The sequence below is a fragment of the Onychostoma macrolepis genome, chromosome 01 (assembly GCF_012432095.1).
Source record: "Onychostoma macrolepis isolate SWU-2019 chromosome 01, ASM1243209v1, whole genome shotgun sequence".
Classification (NCBI taxonomy): domain Eukaryota; kingdom Metazoa; phylum Chordata; class Actinopteri; order Cypriniformes; family Cyprinidae; genus Onychostoma; species Onychostoma macrolepis.
Genome location: NC_081155.1, coordinates 9,628,692 through 9,652,087, shown reverse-complemented (window position 1 = coordinate 9,652,087; position 23,396 = coordinate 9,628,692). Strand labels below are relative to the sequence as shown.

General features: G+C 35.7%; 1 protein-coding gene across 2 annotated transcripts; it reads right to left on the bottom strand.

Moving 5' to 3' along the window:
* Positions 1–76: 76 nt before the first annotated feature.
* Positions 77–22,997, bottom strand: prkacab (protein kinase, cAMP-dependent, catalytic, alpha, genome duplicate b). Of its 2 annotated transcripts, XM_058776090.1 has the most exons (10): positions 22,328–22,997; positions 19,765–19,826; positions 17,532–17,660; positions 17,352–17,450; positions 17,186–17,268; positions 11,710–11,836; positions 8,835–8,930; positions 7,488–7,610; positions 7,196–7,360; positions 77–1,447 (listed from the first exon to the last, which is right to left on the bottom strand). In XM_058776090.1, the coding sequence occupies exons 1-10, from the start codon at positions 22,371–22,373 to the stop codon at positions 1,322–1,324; spliced, it is 1,056 nt and encodes a 351-aa protein (XP_058632073.1). In that variant the 5' UTR covers positions 22,374–22,997; the 3' UTR covers positions 77–1,321. The 2 variants fall into 2 exon arrangements, with proteins under 2 accessions (XP_058632073.1, XP_058632080.1); XM_058776097.1 differs by lacking the exon at positions 22,328–22,997 and having other exon boundaries at positions 19,707–19,826.
* Between the last annotated feature and the right edge of the window lie 399 nt (positions 22,998–23,396).

Genomic DNA, 23,396 nt, shown 5'->3' with positions numbered 1-23,396 from the left:
AAATAGGACAGAAGCTTAAGACCTCAGTACAATGTTAGGTGTTTCCAATATTACACACAAAGGAACGCCAAACCTGTTTGGTATTTATAGTAATACTTTATTGGAATGATTCTTGTGGTGCAAAATATCACAATTAACTTGAACCATGTCCTCAGGAGTAAGCACTGGTATCCACTGAGTTCACCTCCAGCTTAGGAGATATTTGTAGCCTAGAGAGTTGCGTGTAAGAAATTCTCACCCAAAAAGGAGCCAGATGCACTGCACCCATTCAGAGAGAAGACTTTGCCTATTTAAAAATGCAGAAATGGAAGAATAAAGGGGGAAGAAATGGCGAAAACGGAGAGAGCCATGCGGCGGCTCGCCGGAGAGCATCGACCGCAAGGCTTCGCCGCGTCAATCGCGCACAAAGTGTGTGCAATTTCATCACGCTTTAGAAATGTATAACCCAATGAGAACCGTAACAATTATAATATTAACAATACTAAACAAACAAAACAAAAACATTCATCCCCTCCTCTGCACGAAGGCTTGACGCAGTAAAGGCTGTCGGCCCCGTCATCGCAGCCTTCGGGGCCCGTATTATCTGTCAGCGATAATCAATGAAACAACTGACGAGTCAAAATATTGACACTTGTAGGATTTCATGGCACATTTCATAGGTGAAAGTTCAAAGTTCATCAGTGAATATTTTACAGAGCGCAGTGGACCTACAGCTGAAAGAAGATGAAAAAAAAAAAAGTGGTGCTCATTTGATGAAATCATGGCTTCTTTTCTATGCCATTTTCACTTTGTCATCCCTTCAGTGCATTTTTAAGAATAAAGAAACACATGACAGTATACAGGACCAAAAATATTTTGGTTATTACACAGGAATACAATGTTATTTTTTTTTTCAATCTTTTTTTTTTTCCTATTTTTCTGTATGGTTGTTATGGTGACCTAGTGGAGAATTTGCACTTTAGCGGTAACTGCTCAAGATTAGAGATAATCTCTGAATAGACAATAACTAACCCGTCTGTCTTTGTGCGGCAACAACAATCCCAGTCCACAGGCCAACAATTACACCCTATCAAATCCATCATGATTAATATCACATGAACAGAGATTTTTAAAAAAAAAAAGAGAAAATTACAAACATGATTAAAATAGAGGAGATGATAAAGGCCTCACTGTTTATCCCTGGAGGTCTTCTCTGCACTCTTCCGCTGGTTTCTCTGCTGTTTAACAGGAGGAAGGATCGGTTTTAAGATTCATGCACTTTTTCTCGTTCGCTCTCTCCACCTATATTCCTCTCTCTCTCTGATTTCCATCACTTATTCAACTAGAACTCTGCAAATTCTTTCGCACACTTCTCCGTGAACGACACACGGATCTCTTCCTCCTCGTAGTCGTCGAAGTTGCTGGTGTCCCCAGGACCTCTGCATTTAGGCACAAATGGGGCCTCCACCTGGGAACATGCAAAGAAGAAGAGATAATATTAATATTATTTTACTATATAGTTAGTAGTATTGTGTTTTTTCCACCCGACAGTTTACACTTGAGTATGAAATGCTACCTTTTCCATTTTTAAGTACTCAAAAAATGCAAATGAAGAAATATTGATATTTGTAAGTATGACAATGATCCTATCAATCCCCTTGTATGTGATGCAGCTCTGTGTTTAAATTACAGCAAAATTACACTGAATTTGACACGTTTTTGTTCATCTTTGTCATAATTTGTGCTTGATTAACCCTTAACATGGATCGTAAAATATTTTCCTAATTGCCTAATATAAAGTTTTACACGTGTGTGTATTTTTAAAAATACACACACATGTATATTAATGTGAAGTAGGTCACAAATGTTGATATTTGCTTTTAAAATTTAGGAAGGAAGTTCAAATGTTACAAATTATGTTATTGATCATGCTAATTATTTAAGAATGGAAGTCCAAAGTTCTTCATATTAATTTCACACAGTAACTCAATGTTAATGATATTAAATTATATTATGAAGTTACAATGAATATGATATGTTTCTGTTGACCTAATACAACATTTGTCATAATTTAGGCTTGATTTACCCTTGACATGGGTGATAAAATATTCTCCAAAATGCTTTACATTGATTATTGAAAAAAAGGAGTGTATTATATGTAATATGTATATTAATGTAAAGTAGTTCACAAATGTTGATATTTGCTTTAAACCATACTCTTATTCTTATTGATACTCAGACAATTATTATTTTTAAGAATGACACTAATAATAATACTATTGAGGGTAAAGTTAATTTTAAAAGTAATGCATTACAATATTGCGTTACTCCATTAAAAAGTAATTAAATGCATTACTTAGTTACTTTTTTAAATATTATTTTAATTTAATAATTTAATAATTTATTACTTTATTTAAATGCATTGCATTTCCTGGGCTAGGCTTGCTTATTTATAACACAACTGTAAATAATAAAGCAACTATAAAGGCCCTTTCACACCAAAAGTGAAATGAATAAGCCTCAGGCTGAAGGAAGTGTCTCTCAACACGTGGACAGGAGAGCTGTCCGTCAATAAATGGGAAACATAGTAACTTGTGTTGCATATTTGAAAAAGTAACTGCTGAAATATTTGATTTATCTTATAGAAAACAAGAAGACACTTTGCATGTTTGTGAAAGTTAGTTTGCCTCTTATGTGAACTGGGTGCATTTAGAAGGCCTCAAGGCCAAACTAACTGACTGTGTAGGCCTCATGGTCTACATGACTGCGCTTATGAATAGAGAATACAGAAGTACCGGAGATGGGAGATGCCATAGGATGAGATAGTGTGGAAATATATAATGTGTACAAATCCTAAAATGTATATGCCTTTGTAACCTTGAGCAGCCAAAACCTTGTAGATAAGAGAGGTTATTTTGAAAAACAGACTAGCTGGTGTTTTTCTACAATGAAAGCAAGCATTATGAAAACTGATAAACAATTGTGGAAAAGCACTGGGAATGACGTGTCAACAAGTGTTCTGTACGCTCATTGGACAGCGATGATAACGAAATTGTATAAAGATGGTATCCTGGACAAAGAAAGATTCGGATGTCCTCTAGGCATCTCGGCTTTGATGTTTTCTTGCAATAAAGTTAGAGAATAATAAAGATAGAGAACACTTTTCTCTATGACATAACTCAGATACTTTCTTGTAGGGGTGGGCGATATGGCAAAAATATCATATCACAATTTTTTTTGAAATTTCACGATTTTATCACGATTCTTTGTCATGTTGGTTTTACTATGTTGTCTGAGCAGTGCAGCCTAAATAATTTCCCTATTATAAAGACAAAGCCTTTCAAGGTAACAAAATATAAAAAAGAATGGTGGATATTTAGGCCAAAGTGGGCGAAGATAAAAATCTTTGTCATTATTTTATCTTTGTTATTAAAAATAAGAACAAAGATACACATTACAAATACACATAATATACAAATAAAACAAACAATGCTTTATTTTCAGGTACAATAGGTGTATTTAGCAGGAGCATTCAAGAAATTTAATGAACAAATATAAAAATAAAACACTTTATAGATTGATTCCTATTAAAGCAACTGCATTTTGTTGTTTTAACATTAAATAATAAAAATTATGTCATCTGTCTGTCAATTCTGGCATAGTGTTTTATTTTTATACCATCATTTACAAAATTAGTTTTAAACCTGAATGAGTTTCTTTCTTCTGCTGAAAATAAATGCTATTTTGAAGAAGGTGGAAAACCAAACAGTTGCTGGTCCACAGTGACTTCCATAGTATTGTTTTCCTTCTATCAAATTCAATGTGGACCAGCAACTGTTTGGTTAGCCACATTCTTCAAAATATCTTCTTTTGTGTTCAGCACAAGAAAGAAATTAATACAGGTTTGGGACAACATGTGAGTGAATAAATAATGACAGAAATGTAATTTTAGGGTAAACTATCCCTTTAATTACAGTCGGCAGCATGTTTAGTACTGTCCCTTTAAAGGGGTGGTTTACTGCGATTTCACTTTTTTCATTTTAAATAGTGTGTAATGTTGCTGTTGGTGCATGAACAGTATCTGCAAAGTTGCTGCGCTGAAAGTTCAACGTAAGCGGAGATATCGTCTTTTAAAAATCAGGAAGTTTAATGCCTACAAAAACGACTCGTGGGACTACAACGAGATACTTCCCGGGTTGCATACGTAAAAAACCCATAAATTTGCATCAACCCCTCCCTCCGGAACATGCAAAAAAGGGGGCAAGGCCATGTTCTGCGGCTTTGTCGAAGAGGAAGAGTTATAGTGGAGAGTTGTAGCCATGCCGTCGAAACGGTGTTATTTTCACCCAGCTGTCAGGTCTTCTGTGTTCGGGCTTCCTACGGATGCTGTAGTTCGTCAACAATGGTTAAAATTTATGTTTGATTATGTTCCTGACAATTACAATCCTAATTTAGCTCTCTGTGCTGCGCATTTTACGGAAGACAGCTTCCAGAATCTACACGAGTTCAATGCCGGATTCACACAGAAACTATTACTAAAACATGCGGTTCCAACTTTAAAAACAGAGGCAGCAGTTGTTGGGCCACAACCTGTAAGTAAGATTTCATCATTTTAAATGTATTTGCATGTATAATTTCAGACGTAATGTTTTAGTTTTATCAAGGACGTAAATAAATGCCAACGCTGGCTTTAGTAGCCAGTTAGTTAAATGCTATTTCGTGTGTCTATGACAAACGCGTATAAACATTTTGGACCCGAATTTGTAATTATGTACTAATTTTGTAAATGTATTTTCCATGTATACTTTATGACGTAATTTTTCGATTTGATCAAGAACGTAAACACAAGCCAACGCTGTTTGGTTATAGTAGCCAGTTAGTTCGATGCCATTTTGTGTGTATAAGACAAACGTGTACGAACTTCAAAAAATTATATGTAATCACGACAGCAAACTTCATTCAGAAACGTTTGTAAGAGCCGTGTTTGCGGAAGACTCTCTTCATTACCGCTTTCTGGGTCTGATTCTGGCTCAAACTGATACGGCAATATTGACACCATTATTTACATTTGACCGGAGCACATGCAGCTGTCGCCCGTGAAGGTAATGGGCGTGAAGTTTCCGGACAATGTGCAGTACGCAGTTTAGCCAGTCACAACACACCGGCCCAACTAACCAATCTGAGCCCATTGCCTGTTTCTGAGGGAGTGGTTTCATAGAATCAGGAAGTCAACCGGTCGTTCAAATGACAGAGGAGAAAGCGGCTTACAATAAAGGTGAAATATATGAAAAATAAGGCGTTTTTTAACAAACGAAACATGAAGACATGTTATATTGCACCCCATAAACACAATCAAGTAAAGAAAAAAAAGCAGTAAACCACCCCTTTAAGACCTGCACGCATCTAATATACAGGCACGCATATGTTTTTCTCTCAACTGTTTACTTTCATTTTAGACATAACCAACTGTGTCTATATGTAAACCTTGTGTGTTTTGACAGTATTAGCGCAAAAGATAACTTAGTCCAGTAATCAGGCGCTGTTTAACAGGCTTTTTAGTACGTACGCTTCAGGTGTACGGGCTCAGAAAAAGCGCACGTCAGACGAGAGTGTGAATGAAACGTTAAACTTTAAAGGCTTTAAAAGACTTATAATGTAAATAATGTACTTTTGTGATTGCGAATACGTGCAGTGTCCCGTGAGAGTAACTCTACCGCTGAGTTAGCACTGATGTGAATGTATGTCGCGCTGTACAGTATATTAATACGGCGGTGCCAGAACTGCAGCTGATAGAATGTGCGCTGTAGCATGATACTACGATATTTCTTCAAAAGCAGATTGTGGAGACATTTTTATCGTCCATGATCAAAAATCGTCATATCGCACACCCCTACTTTCTTGTAAATTTAAATGTAATGCATTACTTTACTAGTAACTTGAAAGAAGTAATCTGATTACATAACTCATGTTACTTGTAATGCTTTAAGGCCCCGATATATATTTGAAACGAAATCGAAGAACGAACTGATATGGCGTCATTTCGAACAAAAACAGGCCGAAGCAAAGTTAGTTTTGAGTTCGTTTCAGCAATTTGAAACAACTGACCAAAGCGAACTTTCTGGGGGAGTTTGTTTTGGCTCCTAAACACCTTTGAGCTACCATTGGTCCGTGGCGATTACGCAATCGGTGGGTGTGTTCTGGAACTCAACCTTCTTTGACGTGCTTATTTTTTTTTCCCAGTTCGTTTCTCTTTCAACGGAGGTCAGGCATGAGAACAACATCTCCAAGTCACTATCAACATAAATACACTGTGTCGAATAGCTGAGCTGCCACAAATATATCCGCACCTGTACAATCGCTCAGAGAGACTTTAAAGGTTCAGAGAAAGCATTTAATTCCTAGAAAGAAATTGCAACGAAGCTTGGTGTCGACGACCCGGAGTTATGCAAAAAGCGACGCAAAAAAAAAAAAAAAAACATCAGATGGAAGGAAAGAGTAAAGGTATAAGGTAGAAAGTACCAAATACATGTGTTTCAAATTTCAAAAAATGCCAAAAGAACATACAATAACAAACCTTTGATTGTATCAAATCATGACACCACATAAAATATAAAAAGGTGTAATAATTTATCCAGTTTAATAAAATAAATGAACACTAATAAAATAAAGTAACAAACAGGTTTGTGTTATTGAGAATATTTTTTCCCACATCATGCTAAAGTTTTCAGACTATGAGCCATTCACACTTAAAGGACTTATTATGGAAATGGAATGGTTGTTTTGTTTTGCAAACATGCTACTTGACTCTGAACTGCTGCTAATCATTACTCTTTTGTCTGTAATGATCTGACCATCGATACCCGTCTCACAGCTAGATAACACCATCATTGCATCGTTGCTGTGTTTAGGGCATACGCGCAAGCGTTGCAAGACATGTTTACATTAATCTGGAATAATTGGAATGTTTGAAAACAGTATACCGTCGCTCAGTCTTTTCGAACGTCTTTTTGCCCCCAAACGAAGAATGAAAACGAACTTCGTTTGAAGTATATCAGGGCCTTTACCCCCAGCAGTGCTAGAGATAATACTAAATGACATCCAGTATAATATGAGAGCCCTACTGCCCTACAAGCCCTACTGATTGAGCGTTGGGGGCAAAAGCACTGAATACATCAGATCACTATCAGTGACGAAAGGGACTGTGTGTGTTTCTCACCCTCCGCTGGTAAATGGCTATCCAGTCAGTAGTTGAGAACCACTTGTGTCCTTTGATGTCGTTAACTCCGTTTTTAAGGTTGCCGTAGCGTTTGGTGAGATCCACCTGCAGCAGGTTTCTCAACAGGTCCTTCAGGTCGGAGCTGAAGTGTGATGGGAATCGTACCTGTGAAAAGACAAGTAAAGTAAAGTAAACTGCGGTGGGTTGATGACAAGAATCTCAGATGTTGCAGAGACATTCGATTAATTTTCAGTCTAAAGGCTAGAGTTTTGTTATTTCCTGGCAAAATTACCTTTCCTGAGACAATCTTTTCATAGATCTGAATGGGTTGATCGGCAAAAAATGGAGGATAGCCGGCAGCCATCTCGTACATCAGCACACCCAGAGCCCACCAGTCCACAGCCTTATTATAACCCTATGAGAGAAAACACTTCAGGATGAGTTAAAGAGAATATTAAGCCTCTGCAAACTTGCATGTTTCATGAATGGAGCAAATGGTAGTTGAGCTACAACTGCGTATATTTATGTCAAGAAACAAAATATTTAAATGAATAGGCAAGAGATCAGAAAACTCCAAAGTTTAGTGTGATACAAGTGAAATACATAAAAGATAAAATGAATAACAAGCAATTTTTATACTGTGAAATATATTTTTTTAATGTTTTTGAAAAGTATGTTCTGCTTCACCGACGTTGTATTTATTTGATCAAGAATACAGTAAAAAAACAGTAATATTGCTACAATTTAAAATAACTGTTTTCTATGTGAATATATTGTAAAATGTAATTTATTCCTGTGATGTAAAGCTGAATTTTCAGCATCATTACTCCAGTCTTCAGTGTCACATGATCCTTCAGAAATCATTCTAATATGTTGATTTGCTGCTCAAGAAACATTTCAGTGTTGAAAACAGTTGTGCTGCTTCATATATATATATGTATACATATATACAGTATATATCTTTTTTATATATTTTACTCAATTGGCGCAGAAATTTCTTCATATTTGACATTTTTTGTGGAAATCGTAAAACACAACAAATCAAGTTTGGTGTAAGTAAAAGAGTTTAAAAAAAAAAAAAAAAACAGACAGAAATTAATTCTTTTAATTAACAAGGATGCATTAGATTGATCCAAAGTGACAGTAAATGCATTTATAATGTTACAAAATATTCCATTTCAAATAAATGCTGTTCTTTTGAACTTTCTATTCATCTGTGAATTCTGAAAAAAAATGAAATGTATCAGTTTCCAAAAAAATTTGAATGTCACGTCATGTGACACTGAAGACTGGAGTAAAGATGCTGAAAATTCAGCTTTGGTCACAGAAATAAATTACATTTTAATATAATATATTCACATAGAGAACAGTTATTTTAGATTACTGTTTTGCTTGTATTTCTAATCCAATAAATGTAGAACTGATGTGCACAATAGACTTCTTTCAAAAACATGAAAAAAATCATAAATATTTCAAACTTTCAACTGGTAGTCTATTTTATATTTAGAGTAGCTGTGCAGCTGAAAGCGAGTTGCATGATCAGACGCTTCATTAATTACACTGGGACTGCTGTCGTTTAGCTGCATTCACTGTAGACACGTCTCAGTCTCTTCAGAGAAACTAGGACAGCAAGGCTCACCTTGCTGAGGATGATCTCTGGGGCCAGATACTCCGGGGTGCCACATAATGTCCACGTGCGACCCTTGACCCGCTTCGCGAAACCAAAGTCTGTCACCTGAAACACAGGTCCCACAGATGATGCTGTGATATATGCACAGAACATGCATGCTTCGTCCCAGAAGCATTTCATAATGTCATTATCAAATTAGCCATGAGGGGGCAGTAATGATGAGAATATAGCATCCATGGAGCTGCTTACATCACAGACACACTTTTAGATACATTTTACATTGCAAATGAATGGGACCCAAATCAGAAAATAAATTACAGAAAAATAAATATTAACACTTATACACAATACAATACACTTAATTTGACATGTTTCTGTTTCATCTAACACAACATGTGGCATAATTTGTGCTTGATTTACCTTCGACATGTAAAATATTCTCCAAATTGCAAAGTAAATATTTTGTTTAAAATGTATATTAATGTACAGAAGGTCAAAAATGCTCATATTTGCTTTAAACAGTAACAATAGAAGTTCAGATGTTACTCATTTTAATGTTAATCAATTAATGCTAATTTAAGACAAGAATTCCTTCCTTAATATGAAAGTTCTTCATATTAATTTCATACAACTAAATATTCTAATATATGATATTATACTTAGTGCTGTTACTTAGAAACAACAAATACAGTATATTTTTAATATTTGTCTAATGGCATCTAAAGGCGAGTATCACTGATAACAATACTATATTGATGTCTCTAGGAAATTGTTCTTTTTTTCTTAATATTTAACCATTGATTATAGTCATTCAACATTGCAGTATAATTGAGAGCTATCAATTTGAACATTTATTAGACTTTAAAAAATAACTTTTAATTCAAGTAAATTTAAAACAATCTTCACATAAACCCATTATGATATATATATTTTCCCTTCAGCAAGTAGGAAATATACAGCAATTGATGAAAGTTATCAAACACTAAATTCTAAATTAAATATAGATGAATCCTTAAAGCTACAGAAGGTATTGATTTCCTCTTTTTCTTTTGCTCTTTAATTAACAGATGTCACAGCAGCTGAGTTATTAGGTTGTGTTGGCTGCTGTAACTTTAAGAGCTGCCGCTGCTGAACGTGATGCAGATCTGACACGCATGCTCGTAGTTTTATTCGCACTTTAATATGAAATGATACAGGCTGTAGCGCACGCCATCACATTTGTGCATGCAATTGAAGAGCACGCGCTACGAGCACAGTATAACGGCTGACAGGACAGGAAAATTAGTTTTTACTGAATTATGGCCTGACAACATCTCATCTGACCACAAGCTCCTCGTCACCTGTAACATTTCCATGCTCACTCGTGAAGTGGAGTGCGCGTCTAAAAATCTCCTGTTTGATGTGGTTGTAAGGATGTTCTACGTTTAAATAAACACAATTCTTGTAAAGAAAAAAGAGACAAAAGCAGCAGTTGTGAATGGGGTGGCAAACCCTAGCTCCGCCCCTGCGTTAAATATTTTTAACGCCGTCAAACTGGGAAAAACGAATCGCCTGCGTTAACGCACTAATTTTCACAGCACTAATTATAATTTTTTATAAATTTGACTGGATGGTAATGGATTTCTGGAATTGACACGTTTTTCATATTATTTTACATAATAACTAAATATTATAACATATTATGATGTTGTGAAGTTACAATGTTTCTGTTCATCTAACACAACATTTATCATCATTTGTAAGATATTTTCCAAATTGCACTTGGAAAAGTATTACAAAGGTGCAAAAATATCGGTTTAAAATTCATATTGACATTATTAATGTCACAACAAAAGTTTGAATGTTACTAAATATGTTATTAATCACGCTATGCTAATTAATAGCTGATTAATGCTAATAGAGAAATTCAAGCCTTAAAAGAGTCCAAAGGCCTTTATATTATTTTTCATCATTTTAAATGAGGTTTGATAAGTTTCTGTTCATCTAACACAACAGTTGTCATTTGTGCTTGATTTACCCTTGACGTGGATCATAAAATATTGTACAAATTGCACTGTATTAAGTTTTACAGAAAAAAACAAACAAATATTAATGATAGAAGTTTGAAAGTTACAAATTGGTATTAATCATGCTAATTAATTGTCTATTAATGCTAATTCAGAAATTTAAGACTGGAATACCAACGTGCATTCAATAACTAAACATTACATGTTTATATGTGACCCTGGACCACAAAAGTCTTAAGTGTCAATTTTTCCAAATTGAGATTTATACATCATCTGAATGCATGGTTTGTTAGGATGGGACAATATTTGGCCGAGATACAACTATTTGAATATCTGGAATCTGAGGGTGCAAAAAAATCTAAATATTGAGAAAATCGCCTTTAAAGTTGTCCAAATGAAGTTCTTAGCAATGCATATTACTAATCAAAAATTAAGTTTTTTTATACATTTACGGTAAGAAATTTACAAAATATCTTCATGGAACATGATCTTTACTTAATATCCTAATGATTTTTGCCATAAAAGAAAAATTGATAATTTTGACCTATACAATGTATTTTTGGCTATTGCTACAAATATACCCCAGCGACTTATGACTGGTTTTGTGCTCCAGGGTCACATATGTAGTTGTGATGACCATTCAGACATCATAACATAACGAGCAACTTAAAAAATGCTTGTGCACATTGTGCACTTTAACCTGCAGTGTGAACACAGCCTAAAAAAACCTCAAAATTGAATCAAGTGAATACAAATAAGTGCTAATTTGTCTCACCTGCAGGTAGTCATATCAGTGAGTGTTGTTTCTATTTCAAACGGTTAATTCACTAAGCCTGATGTATTTGAATGTAACTCAGTCACGTGTATGTGTTTATTACCTGTATATAGCCCTGCTGATCGATGAGGAGGTTCTCTGGTTTGAGGTCTCTGTAGATCAGGTCAAGGGCATGCAGATATTCAAATGTCAAAACTATTTGTGAAGCATAAAATCGCGCATGGGGTTCACTACATGAGAGAAAGACAGCAAGAGAAAAACAAAGAGAAAAGATAGTTACAAGAAAGTTGTTGAAAACAACAGCACAGCAGGGCTAAAATAATAAAACAGATTCATGCAAATATGAACAGAAACAGCACAAACACGCTTTTCACCATTCATCAAAACGACGTTTGAAAGCAGCAGATACAAAAATGATGAAGAAAACTGAAGTGGAAAAACTCCAACAGCATGACAGTCGCTTTGATATTCTGTTGTTTTCTAATGAAACAACATTCATACATTTTTAAATGCAACCTTACATGTTGATGCTGCTAAGTGGTTCATTTTAGTACACCAACAAATAAATATTAAGCATCGAGCATCTTTACACAACCGAGATGAAACCACGGTCTCACATTATGTGCATTAACACACAGCTTTCAGGACAAACAGCTTTGGATTTCACTGCTGCTGAAATGGAAGTCATCTTTCGCTTCTCTAAACCCAATGCTTGTTTTGTGTATATTTAGCTAGACGAAAATGAGCCAAAGAATACAAGCACAAATATGCAGACTGCTGGGACGACTTGGTATTATTACGTCTCATTTCTTATGTAAATTAAAAAACAAAAACAGATACATATCAGCTAAAGTACATATACTGCAAGAATTGTCCGATGTCCAGATGATCAAACTGCGCATTTGGAATCACATTTTAAAGTGGCCTAAAACTCAATAAATAAATAAGTAAATAAATAAAACTAACAAAAAAGTGACATCAGGTTTTTTTTTTTTGACATTTACACACATGCAACAAGATTCAATTTGTGGCACAAAAAAAGCCTTTTTATTATTATTTCATTGCATTTAGTCTTTTGTAGTTACAAGCCAGAAGTTCACACACATTTGACTGACTTTATGTTTATGGATATTAAAACGTTTTGATATAAAGGCTTCTAGAGCTGGAATCTAGATTGCGGTTTTCATTTAATTAATATATTTTCACCACAAAATCATTCCCATATGTCCTATGTTTCTATTGTTTCATCAGTACTGGTACAGTACAGTACAGTCCACCCATCAAAAAAGTATAATGTTAATATTTTGGATAAAATAAAATAATGTTTTGGATAAAAATGGATATAACCTGTCGTTCACAAGCTGTGTGTGCAATAAAGCCAAGTTTTTAACTGGCCTAGAGTTTTTGAAGTGATGATGTAAACCAGTGTTGCTTAAGTTACTCTAAGAAAGTTATTAATTACTAGCATTACATTCTCAACAGTGTAATCGGATTACTATTCTAATTACTCTCTCTAAATGTATTGCATTACTTATTACCAGGGTTTGAAATTAACACTCGCAAACCCGCCAAATGCGGGTAAATATCAGCTGTGGTGCATAACATTGTCAAATCACTAGCCAGTTTGGTGGGTTACTTTTTGCAAATTATGTTCACTCATAATTTTTTGGGCAAATTCATTTAAGCCAAATCTGCGCAGATTTAGCGCAAATACTGAACTTGTGAGTCATCATTATATATTAAATACAACTTTATTGCACAGTATCTGCACATATCTAGCTTACTTGAACATACCCGACAAATAACAGTGCGGCTGGCGCGCTGGTTTCCTTTGCATTGAAGCAATAATGAATAGTCGTAAAACGACTGAAGACTCACACAGTGTGTACATCGGACGCGAGCGGCGCAACAAATTACAATAGAACCCATTATGATCAGTGATGCTGTCTACACTGCATGCAGCGCAACACGACAAATCCCCGACAGTAAACTGATGCCTCACTCTGTTTATGACTTCCTGACACTAAGTTCAAGTGATTTGCCAGTGTGGACAGCACACTGTTTTTTTTGGCTAGTAGAAGTTATGAATGGCCAGTAACTTAAAACTTTAGTAGCCACATTGGCTGGTGAGTGAAAAAGGTTAAATTCAAACCCTTCTTAATGCTAATTACTTTCTAAACCCCCCTCACATCTTCAACCAGTTGAATAATACAAGAATAGACATGAATTCTTTTAATTCTTTCAAATGAATAATATAAAATTGTTTTAAATATAACATAAAATGTAAAAATTAATATAAAATTATCAAACTGGCCAAACTATTTAAAGGGATAATTTTACATCAAAAACATACATTTTATAGATACAGTATTTAGGGCAATTACTTCAGAAGTAACTATAATTAAATTACAGAAAAAAAAAAAATCCCTTACTTTACTTTTTCAAGTGAAAAGTAATTATATAACAGTAATTAATTACTTAGTAATGTATTACACCCAGTACTGTAGTAAATGTAAATCTGAAGCAAATAATTTACAGTTGGTTTCAAATTAAAGTGTGTATATATATATATATATATATATATATATATATTAGTGCTGTCAAACGATTAATCGTGATTAATCACATCCAAAATAAAGGTTTTTGTTTACATAATGTATGTTTTTACTGTGTATATTTATTATGTATATATTAGGGGTGGCACGGTACATGTATTCGTTTGGTGCATGAGGCCTTACGACGAATACAGGCGATTCACCCCCAATCCAGAAGGGGGCGCCCGCAGTAATATAGCGCTGTTTGATAACCATCAGCACCAGCAGAAGAACAGCGAATGCCATGAGTTGTGCACTTGAAAACAAAGCCCCCAGACAGTGACCATGTGCTGATTCTGAACGTGTCTCTCACATAGACTGACAAGGGAGTATACTTTAAAGGCTTGCGCACTCAACTGTTTGCGAAATGGGGCTTTGAGCTCGTGTATCCTACCTCTCTCATTCGGCACAAATCCAAATATTCCATAATATTTCCATATTTGCGATGTAACGTATCTGAATGCTAAACTATTATTTATTATGTAAATTACAGGCTTTGTACTTCAGTCGTGTTCCAACGGTGACACAGAGGCGCGCGTGCTGATGTTTGGTTCACTGTATTTTATTTTGATAAAGTACCAACTGCGCTGTCAAGTTAGCAATGCTGGAACTGATGTGTGTTTTTGTGTGTGTGTGTGTGTGTGTGCGTGTGTGCGTGCTCCGGCGCAATCACTTCAACTGTGTCCTTATACTAGCAGAATCAACTTTAAACACATATTGTCTCATTAATAATCACTGTATAAAGGTCTGCTTTTATTTGTGTACACTCACAATGAAAACAAAACAGTTCTTATATATATAACATGTAATAATATTTAGTATTTTCACATCTAGATGGATTTTTTTAAAATTTGCACTACTGTCTGTTAAAAATAAATGAAAAGAAACTGAGCATAGTAGATTTCTTTTTCCCCCGTTTTACCGAAATCGTATCAAACCGTGACCCCCGAACCGAGGTATGTACCGAACCGTGACATCTGTGTACCGTGCCACCCCTAATATATATATATATATATATATATATATATATATATATATATACAAACATATGCATGTATATATTTACAAAATGTTATGTTTATATATTAAATATATTTATATATAATATAAAATGTAAGAATATGAATATATTTAAATTTATATACATGTACATATTTTCAAAATATATACTGTATGTGTGTGTAATTATATATACATAATATACACAGTACACACTAGGCATGGGACGAGAACCGGTGTCAAGGTATACCGCGGTTTGGAAAATTCACTGTTTCAGAACCACTATACCCTTCCTGCGGTATGCGCAATTTTTTACGTGTCGTCAAAGACAGAAAGTGCATTTATGGGTATATCAGACTAAAGTACTACGTTTCTCCGATTTAGTACAATAATTAAAATTAGCTGGTATCACGTCTATAATTTTAAGCCTCCTGCCATTGTTTACATCTGTTCAAAATCACGTCATTTAAAAAAAATAAAATAAAAAACTGCTGGCTCTCAGGTGTCTTTGCCACTGTTTGAGTGTTATACCCATAGACTGTAAAAAAGATGGACGACGCGTCTCCGCTTCCTTCCACAATAGAAAAGTGTAGCGAATACATCTCAGTATGGCCGCTACCATCTTGAGTAAATGACGTCATTTGGTGCCCGAGTCTGTGCAGTACAGTCGTGAGGTGGTGCTGTGGAATCAAATTCCGCCCAAACTCCTGCAGACCCAATCAACCATAACGACACGCCCCGTTTTTATAGCATAAAATTACTAGCTAAAATCAAACGTATCACAAAAACGAACAATTGAACATATATCAGCATGATAACAACTACCTTAAATTACCAAAACCATATTTCGGAAAATTGTATTGGAAGTGTAATTTATTTTTTTATTTTGACTGAACTCCCATTCGTTTACATGGAGAGGGCGGGGTTTATGACGTGTACTGCAGCCAGCCACCAGGGGGCGATCAAAGAGCCCGCAGCTTCACTTTTCAGGACGAGTGAGACACACCCGGTTATACTGGAGAGAGACCCTGTGTGTGTGTGTGTGTGTGTGTGTGTGTGACACACTCACGCTCTCCTCTTTGTACCTCACCACTCATAACTTGGACTGAAAGATGAATGTGTAGAAAGTGAGCATGTCTCCAAAAACCTTGCTGAGCTGCAGGTTTAATGACTGCATTTTTTTTTTTTTTTTTAACAGAAATTGTTTTTATTTATGTTTTTGATTATTGAGCTGTAGGTTTAGGTTAAGTGACTGCATTTTTTTTCCATTTAGAAGGATTTTTTTTTTTTTTTTTACAGAAAATAATTTATTTATGTTCTGATTATTGTTGAGCTGCAGGTTTAGGCTCACTTAAGTGACTGCACTTAATTTAATTAACAAGAATTCAATTATTTATTTTAATTATTTAGCCTGACATGTTTACCGTTCCAAAATGTTCTATATGTTTCTTAAAAATAAAATATATTGTGTTCAGTGGAAAAAACATTGTTGTTTTTTACCCAGACATTTAAAAATAACATATTTTAGAGCTGTAATCACAATACCGTGACACTTTTTTATCTAAGGTTATAATACCGTCAGAATCTCCTACCTGCCCATGCCTAGTACACACACATAAATTATGTAAACAAAAACTTTTATTTTGAATGCGATTAATCACGATTAACCATTTGACAGCACTAATACATACATATATATATATATATATATATATATATACACATTTACAGTAAAATTTACAAAATATCTTCATGGAACATGATCTTTACTTAATATCCTAATGATTTTTGGAATAAAAGAAAAATCAATAATTTTGACCCATACAATGTATTGTTGGCTATTGCTACAAATATACCTGTCCTACTTAAGACTGGTTTTGTGGTCCAGGGTCACATGTAGTATGTGCTGTGTATGTTGTATGTTACTGTGCACTGCGTTTTCCTTCAGGCACTAATAAAGCACATCTGGAATGTAAATATATTCACCTGAATCTGCCGATTCTGCGCAGGTGTGAAAACATCTCTCCTCCCTGAACGTACTGCATCACCATGTAGAGATTAGTGTTGTCCTAAAACAAACACACGTTATCAAACACGTCCTTTACACGCGGCACACCATCATCCAGCTATTGATATGTCAAACAGCATTCACCTTGAAGGAGTATTCCAATCGCACTAAGAAGGGGAAGCTGACGGCCTGCAGTATCCGCTTCTCGTTGAGAGTGTGTTCAATCTGCTTCAGCTTCACAACCTAAAGAGAAGCGATGAGAGGACATCATGACGTCGCCGTGTCTCACTGTGATGCCACGGCTTAGGCATTAGCCCCGCCCACCTTCTGTTTGTTAAGGATCTTCATGGCGTAGTGCTGCCCGGTCTCTCGGTGTCTGACCAGCATCACGCGACCGAATGAGCCCGTGCCCAGAGTCTTCAGCCGGTCAAAGTCCTCCAGACTCGCTGTGTTCTGAGGCACAGACCAACATTTAAAACACGCAGCTACGTTCACATTTGTCATGCTTGCTGTCCAGTTTCAAAATGTTATGAGTGGCTTTACAGCACATTGCTATGCTTTCAAATAGTAATAGTTTTGTATCATTCAGAAACTATTATAGTTTTTGATGATATTTTGAATTAGATTTTTTTTTATAGTTTCTGCATTTTATGCAAATTTTACACATATATATATATATATATATATATATATATTATTATTTATTTTTTAAATATAATTTTGCAGTTTGTTTTGTTGTTTTCTTAGTTTTTGTTGTTTTTAACTCTTTCCCCACCACTAACAGAATTTTCTGGCTTTCCGTGTTTTCACTGTTATACAGTAGGTGGCGCTATTACACATAATCTGAAAGAGTACAGAATCTCAATTTTTTTTTTTTTTGACAAAAACACAATTTTCTCAGCTTTTTATCCAAATAGTAGCTTTTTTCCCAGATTTAAGTGTTGAAAAAAAAAAAAAAATGCATGAATAGAATGTTTTGTGTTTGTGTGTGAGCAGAGGCTCTGTTTTTTCCTTTGACTTATTGCATTTTCAGATATTCGTACAACAAAATATTCTGAGGGCCATGAAAATTTTGTGAAAATTATCAAAAATGCTGGCAGTGGCTGGCAATTAAAAAAACAAAACAAAAAAACGCTGGTGGCAAAGAGTTAGATATGTCTATATAGTTTTAAGTTTTATTGCAGCTTTAACTATTTTGGTACATCAAGTTAAACTAAATGAAAATGATAAATGCTGAACTCAAAACTAGCTGAAATAAAATGTTTATTCTTTTATATTTTATTTTATTAACGTTAACATCTAATTTATTTCAAGAAGCGAATGTGTATTTCATGGTTTTAGTTTTAGTTAACTATAAATGTTTGCTGTGCACTTGAATCATGCCAAACTGTCTTTTTAAGGCACAATATGTAAGATTTTAATAATAAAATATCCAAAACTACTTGCACAGTGTGATATATTTCATGCAGTTGTGTATTTATGGTATCCCAAAAGTTCCTAAGGATTTGTAAATCCAGAGAAATACCAATTTTAAATAATAACTCGTCTCTGGTCATTGTCGCCGATCAATGACGTAATATCCACATATCCTCAGTTTCCACTTGTAGAAACTATGGCAACACACGGACACAAATGCTGCTGTACAGTTAAACTACATCCATTACGGCTGTCGCGAATAAAATTAAGAAAAGATTTGACCGCAGCATTAAATTTAGATCTGCTCAATGTTGCGCCATGATTTTTTTTACACGTTTTTAGTGTTGCGCATTATAACCAATCACACACGAGTGTGTTGAACTTTTGAATGCAACGGCCAATCAGAGGCCTTCAGATGAGTTTTTTGTTCACTGCATGCGCTCGCTGACTGAATTCAGCTCTCACGCGAATTCTCTCATCATAAACAACAAAGTGCAGATGTACGTATGATGTAAGAGATTCATTCATTAAACCGTGTATAGACAGATGTATTGAGTATAAGGGGAGTTTTTTTGAGAGTGCTTAAACTTAAAAAAGCCAGCCATTATGTTCTTTGACAAAAGAACAGTTGTTTGCTTGCATTCTCTGTATAATTTATTCACTTTTTGAATAACTGTGGAAGGTACACCTCATCCATGAACATCCTCATTCATAGCGTCATCAAGCTTCGCCTTTGTTATCGTTTTGAAAATGCGACCGAAAAGTGGCGAAAACGTACAAATTGTGCCTTTAAAGCAGTGTGTGAATGATTCACTGCTTGATTTGCTTTGAGATTGTGTTGACAAACGTCAAAAAAGTTTACGATCTGCTGGATTTGTTCAAATGGCCACAGCAAACAGCACTGATTATTATATATATATATATATTATTATATATATATGTTATAATAATTCTACTGTGATTTTCAAAGTGCACCTGAGAGCATACAAACCTGCTTTAAAAGACTCATTTAACATTTCTTGTACTGGTGAACACAATGAACCAGCTCTGAGATCTATTTCAAATGAAACCTCAAATCCTCACTTCTGTTTTCTCTTTCTTTACTCGAATTCAACGTGCATCCCTCCTCTAGTCCTCGTACCTGTGCAGGATTCTCCCATTTCCTGAGGAAATCTTCTCTGGCGAAGGCCAAAAACTCTTTGACTGTGGGAAGAGACATAGAGCACATTAACTTAACCTTACATGCAGCAACGTCATATTTTATTTTTCTTTGGCCCCTAAATGATCGACGTGATAAAAATATCGCTGAAACCTGTTGTGCACAATCTACTACATACCTTCTTTTTAGCAACTAAAGGGCCTTTTCTAAAGGTTGTGATTCATGGGCATTTTTGCGGTGAAATCTTTACTAATTTGTAAAAAGTAATCATTAGAATGACTTTGATATTGCTGGTAATATTTCAAGATGATAGTGGACCGAAGCAGCTTAGCTTTACTTGATTATCCAGACATAAAAAATGTTGAAATGTGAGTATCAAATATAATCATCAGGGTTTTGAGGAATGTTTCTTTGTTCATCTCTTAATCATCAATGTATTGCATTGCATTATATGTTTTGAAATGACAGAGCTTTGATCAGAAAACTAAATATAAACTATTTATACCATTTTATCTAAGTTATACTGTTATAAATATCTCATTGAATTACATTACAAGTAAATATAAGGAAATGCACCTAATTGGACATTTTTGTTCAGTTTGGACTCCCAATAAAACTGAGGTATTTCTTCCTTAATGTTCTCACTGTATCATACTATATGAACCATAATGGCCTGATGGATCAAATATAATGCTCAACAACAACAAAAAAAAGTTTATTTATTTATTTATACCGTTTTAGTTTTTTATATTTTGTCTAACGTTTCAACAGATTTTCCTAACTATTATTCCATATGTCAAGCATTACAAGGTTAAACTTGATAACATGCCAAACTCAGCAGTGCAAAACGTTCAATGTTTTCAATGTTTTGGTAGATTTCATTATGGCTTCAGCTTCCAATAAGAGTGCAGTATCTCAGCTCCATTCATTTCAGCATTTTCAAATCCACTCCGCAAATTTTTCCACATTTTCAGTGCAGAAAAAATAAGCAAAAAGCCAAGCAAAAAGAAAAACAAAAATTTGTTGCACAACAAACGGGAAGGTATAGTATCTTCATATCTTCATGCCTTAGAGTCTGGGCGATGATATACTTCACATTGCGTGACGTTACAAGCAATCAAGCAAGATTTGCTAAATATTATATATATATATATATATATATATATATATGTATATATCACTTTACACGAGTAGCACACTCACTTAAAGTGATATGATATTTAGCAAATACGGATAAAGTTGAACTCGCTTGTATTATATCCACATTTATATTAGGAGCTGGGCGATAATACAGTTTTGCAACGATAATGTAACTTGTGTAATGCAATGTAACTTGCATGCAAATAAAGATGAATATAGCCTTTTAACCCCGGGTTAAGGCAATGTTAAGGCCACTTTTATCCCTGGGTTAGTTTCACATTTGCCTTTTCAAAGGGGGTTGACACCAATTTTGCGCTGCCAAAGGTATTTGTTTGAGTTGTTTCGCAACAGAAAAAACAATCGTAAACGAAAGATTTCTTGCCACGTTAAATATGCATGCGTTTTGTGCAGTCACAGAAACTTTGAAGCGCCAGCATTTGAGGGAAACGGTTAAAGATCGTGAGTGGTTTCGGTTCCTGTTTTGACACATTTCATACTGAAACAGGAAGGTGGGGTGGGACATAATCGAGGGACTTATCTAATATTTATTTATTAATGTGAACACCAGTAGCCAATTGTTTCAATAACATCTGTGAGCCATGATTTGATCCTTCCAGAGAGCATTTTATTAGACAAAAAAACGATGGTCTCAATCATTTTGGTTTGTTTTTCAAAAGACTCTTTAAAAATGTCAAACAGTGAAGGACTAGCGTTAACTGAACCAGAACGTTATTAAAACAGACTCCTTCAAATCAAAGGAACACTGTTAATATGAAAAATAACAAAGTCATCCTGGGATTTGCACGAATAAAGCGCAAAATCACAAAACCTGACAACCTAAAACCTAAGTGTATGTTAGTATGAATCCTGGATTACTTAATCCTGGGTTAAACAAGCCCAAGTGTGAAAACCCAACCGTCGAGACTCCAGCAAGGCCGTAACCATCACAGACACTGAGAAGGACACATAGTGGTCAAATATTATGGTTGTTTTCAATGGCAAGATTGTTAAATTGCTATATTTAGATCTCAGCATGTAGGTTTTGGTTCTCGCCGTTTTCTTCAGACCTTCCACACATCTGTCCTTCCCCAGACCCATCATAAGTTCACAAATAGACCCTTTTCTATCTACTAACCAACCATCCTTGGCATGTTAGTTATATTCAGGGTGCAGCATAAACACGCACGCACAAACCCCTCAAACGAAGCGCAGCTCGCTCTTATTAAAGCATCAACACATTGTTTGAGCCTGTGATCGCCATGACAGCATCAGCATCCTCTCTGCTGCTGAAGCCTCGCACATGCACGACCGTATTCCCGAAGAGCATCTGAGGATGCCGATCGCCATGATCGATGATGATGATGATGACTAAACAGAATGACTGGGAAGCGTTAAAGACACCCACCGCTTTCCATCTCGTTGCCCCGTTTGGCGGCCGGCGTGTTGCCCATGACTCTGGGCCTGTCAGGCGCTGGAGAGCCGCAGGTAGGGAGGGATGCTGCCGCGCCTGTCGCGCTTCGCCTCTCACGGTCCGTTCGTGCGATTGGCGTCCACCGATCGGCTCTGAATGTGAAAACGGGGGACGTTGACGCGTCCGATGGCTTCTCGGATGAACGGCGATCCCTTATGAATGCAGCAGCAGCAGCAGCATCCGCGTTTAAAGGGCGGACGGGCCGCCAGCATCAAACCGGACTCGGACGTCCTTTCCTGGCCTGGCTCTTCGCCGCTCCTCCGCGGCCCCGCAGTCCCGTCTCTCGCCTCCCCGCGAGGGTGTTCCGTGAGCGGCGCTCGCAGGGGAAATTGCGGCGGAAAAACACGGATGCAGCTTCGGCGAGATCTTTCATGCAGCTGCGCTTCCCGTGGCCATCGACACTGACTCCGCCCCCCGGACTGAGCCCGCCCACCACGCCACCCCATTGGTCAGACGCAAGAAGACGGACAGATGTGCGAATGATTGACACTAATGAAGCGGTTATGAGTTGTGATCGTGATTTCTCGATATCGAAACATGGTTTCTTTTCATGTTCCCAACGGACGGAGCATGTTTGAGTGGATTAAACTTTGTATTGTGTTATAAAGTAAACATGTATTGTACGTAAATTGAATATTTCCACTGTTGTCCAGAAATAAAAAAACAACAACAAAAAAAAAAAAACACATTATTTGGCTCCAATAGAAGGCCATTTTTATCACTCAATGTGGTGTAAGTTATCACATTTGAAACTGGATTTTATAGGCTTTTCCCGAAACATTTGAACAGTAAGACAAATATGAAGCACAAAACTTTTTTTTTTTTTTTTTTTTTAAAGAAATTCAGCGAAAATGCAAGAGGGTAACATACGAAACGTTACTTAACATAAATTTCTTATTTTCATAATATTTCTTATTTTTATTTAGTCTAACTTGAACAGAGGTGTAAAAAGTTCTCAAAAATTAAAAGTATAGATACTCAGTGAAACTTTTACAATATAAAG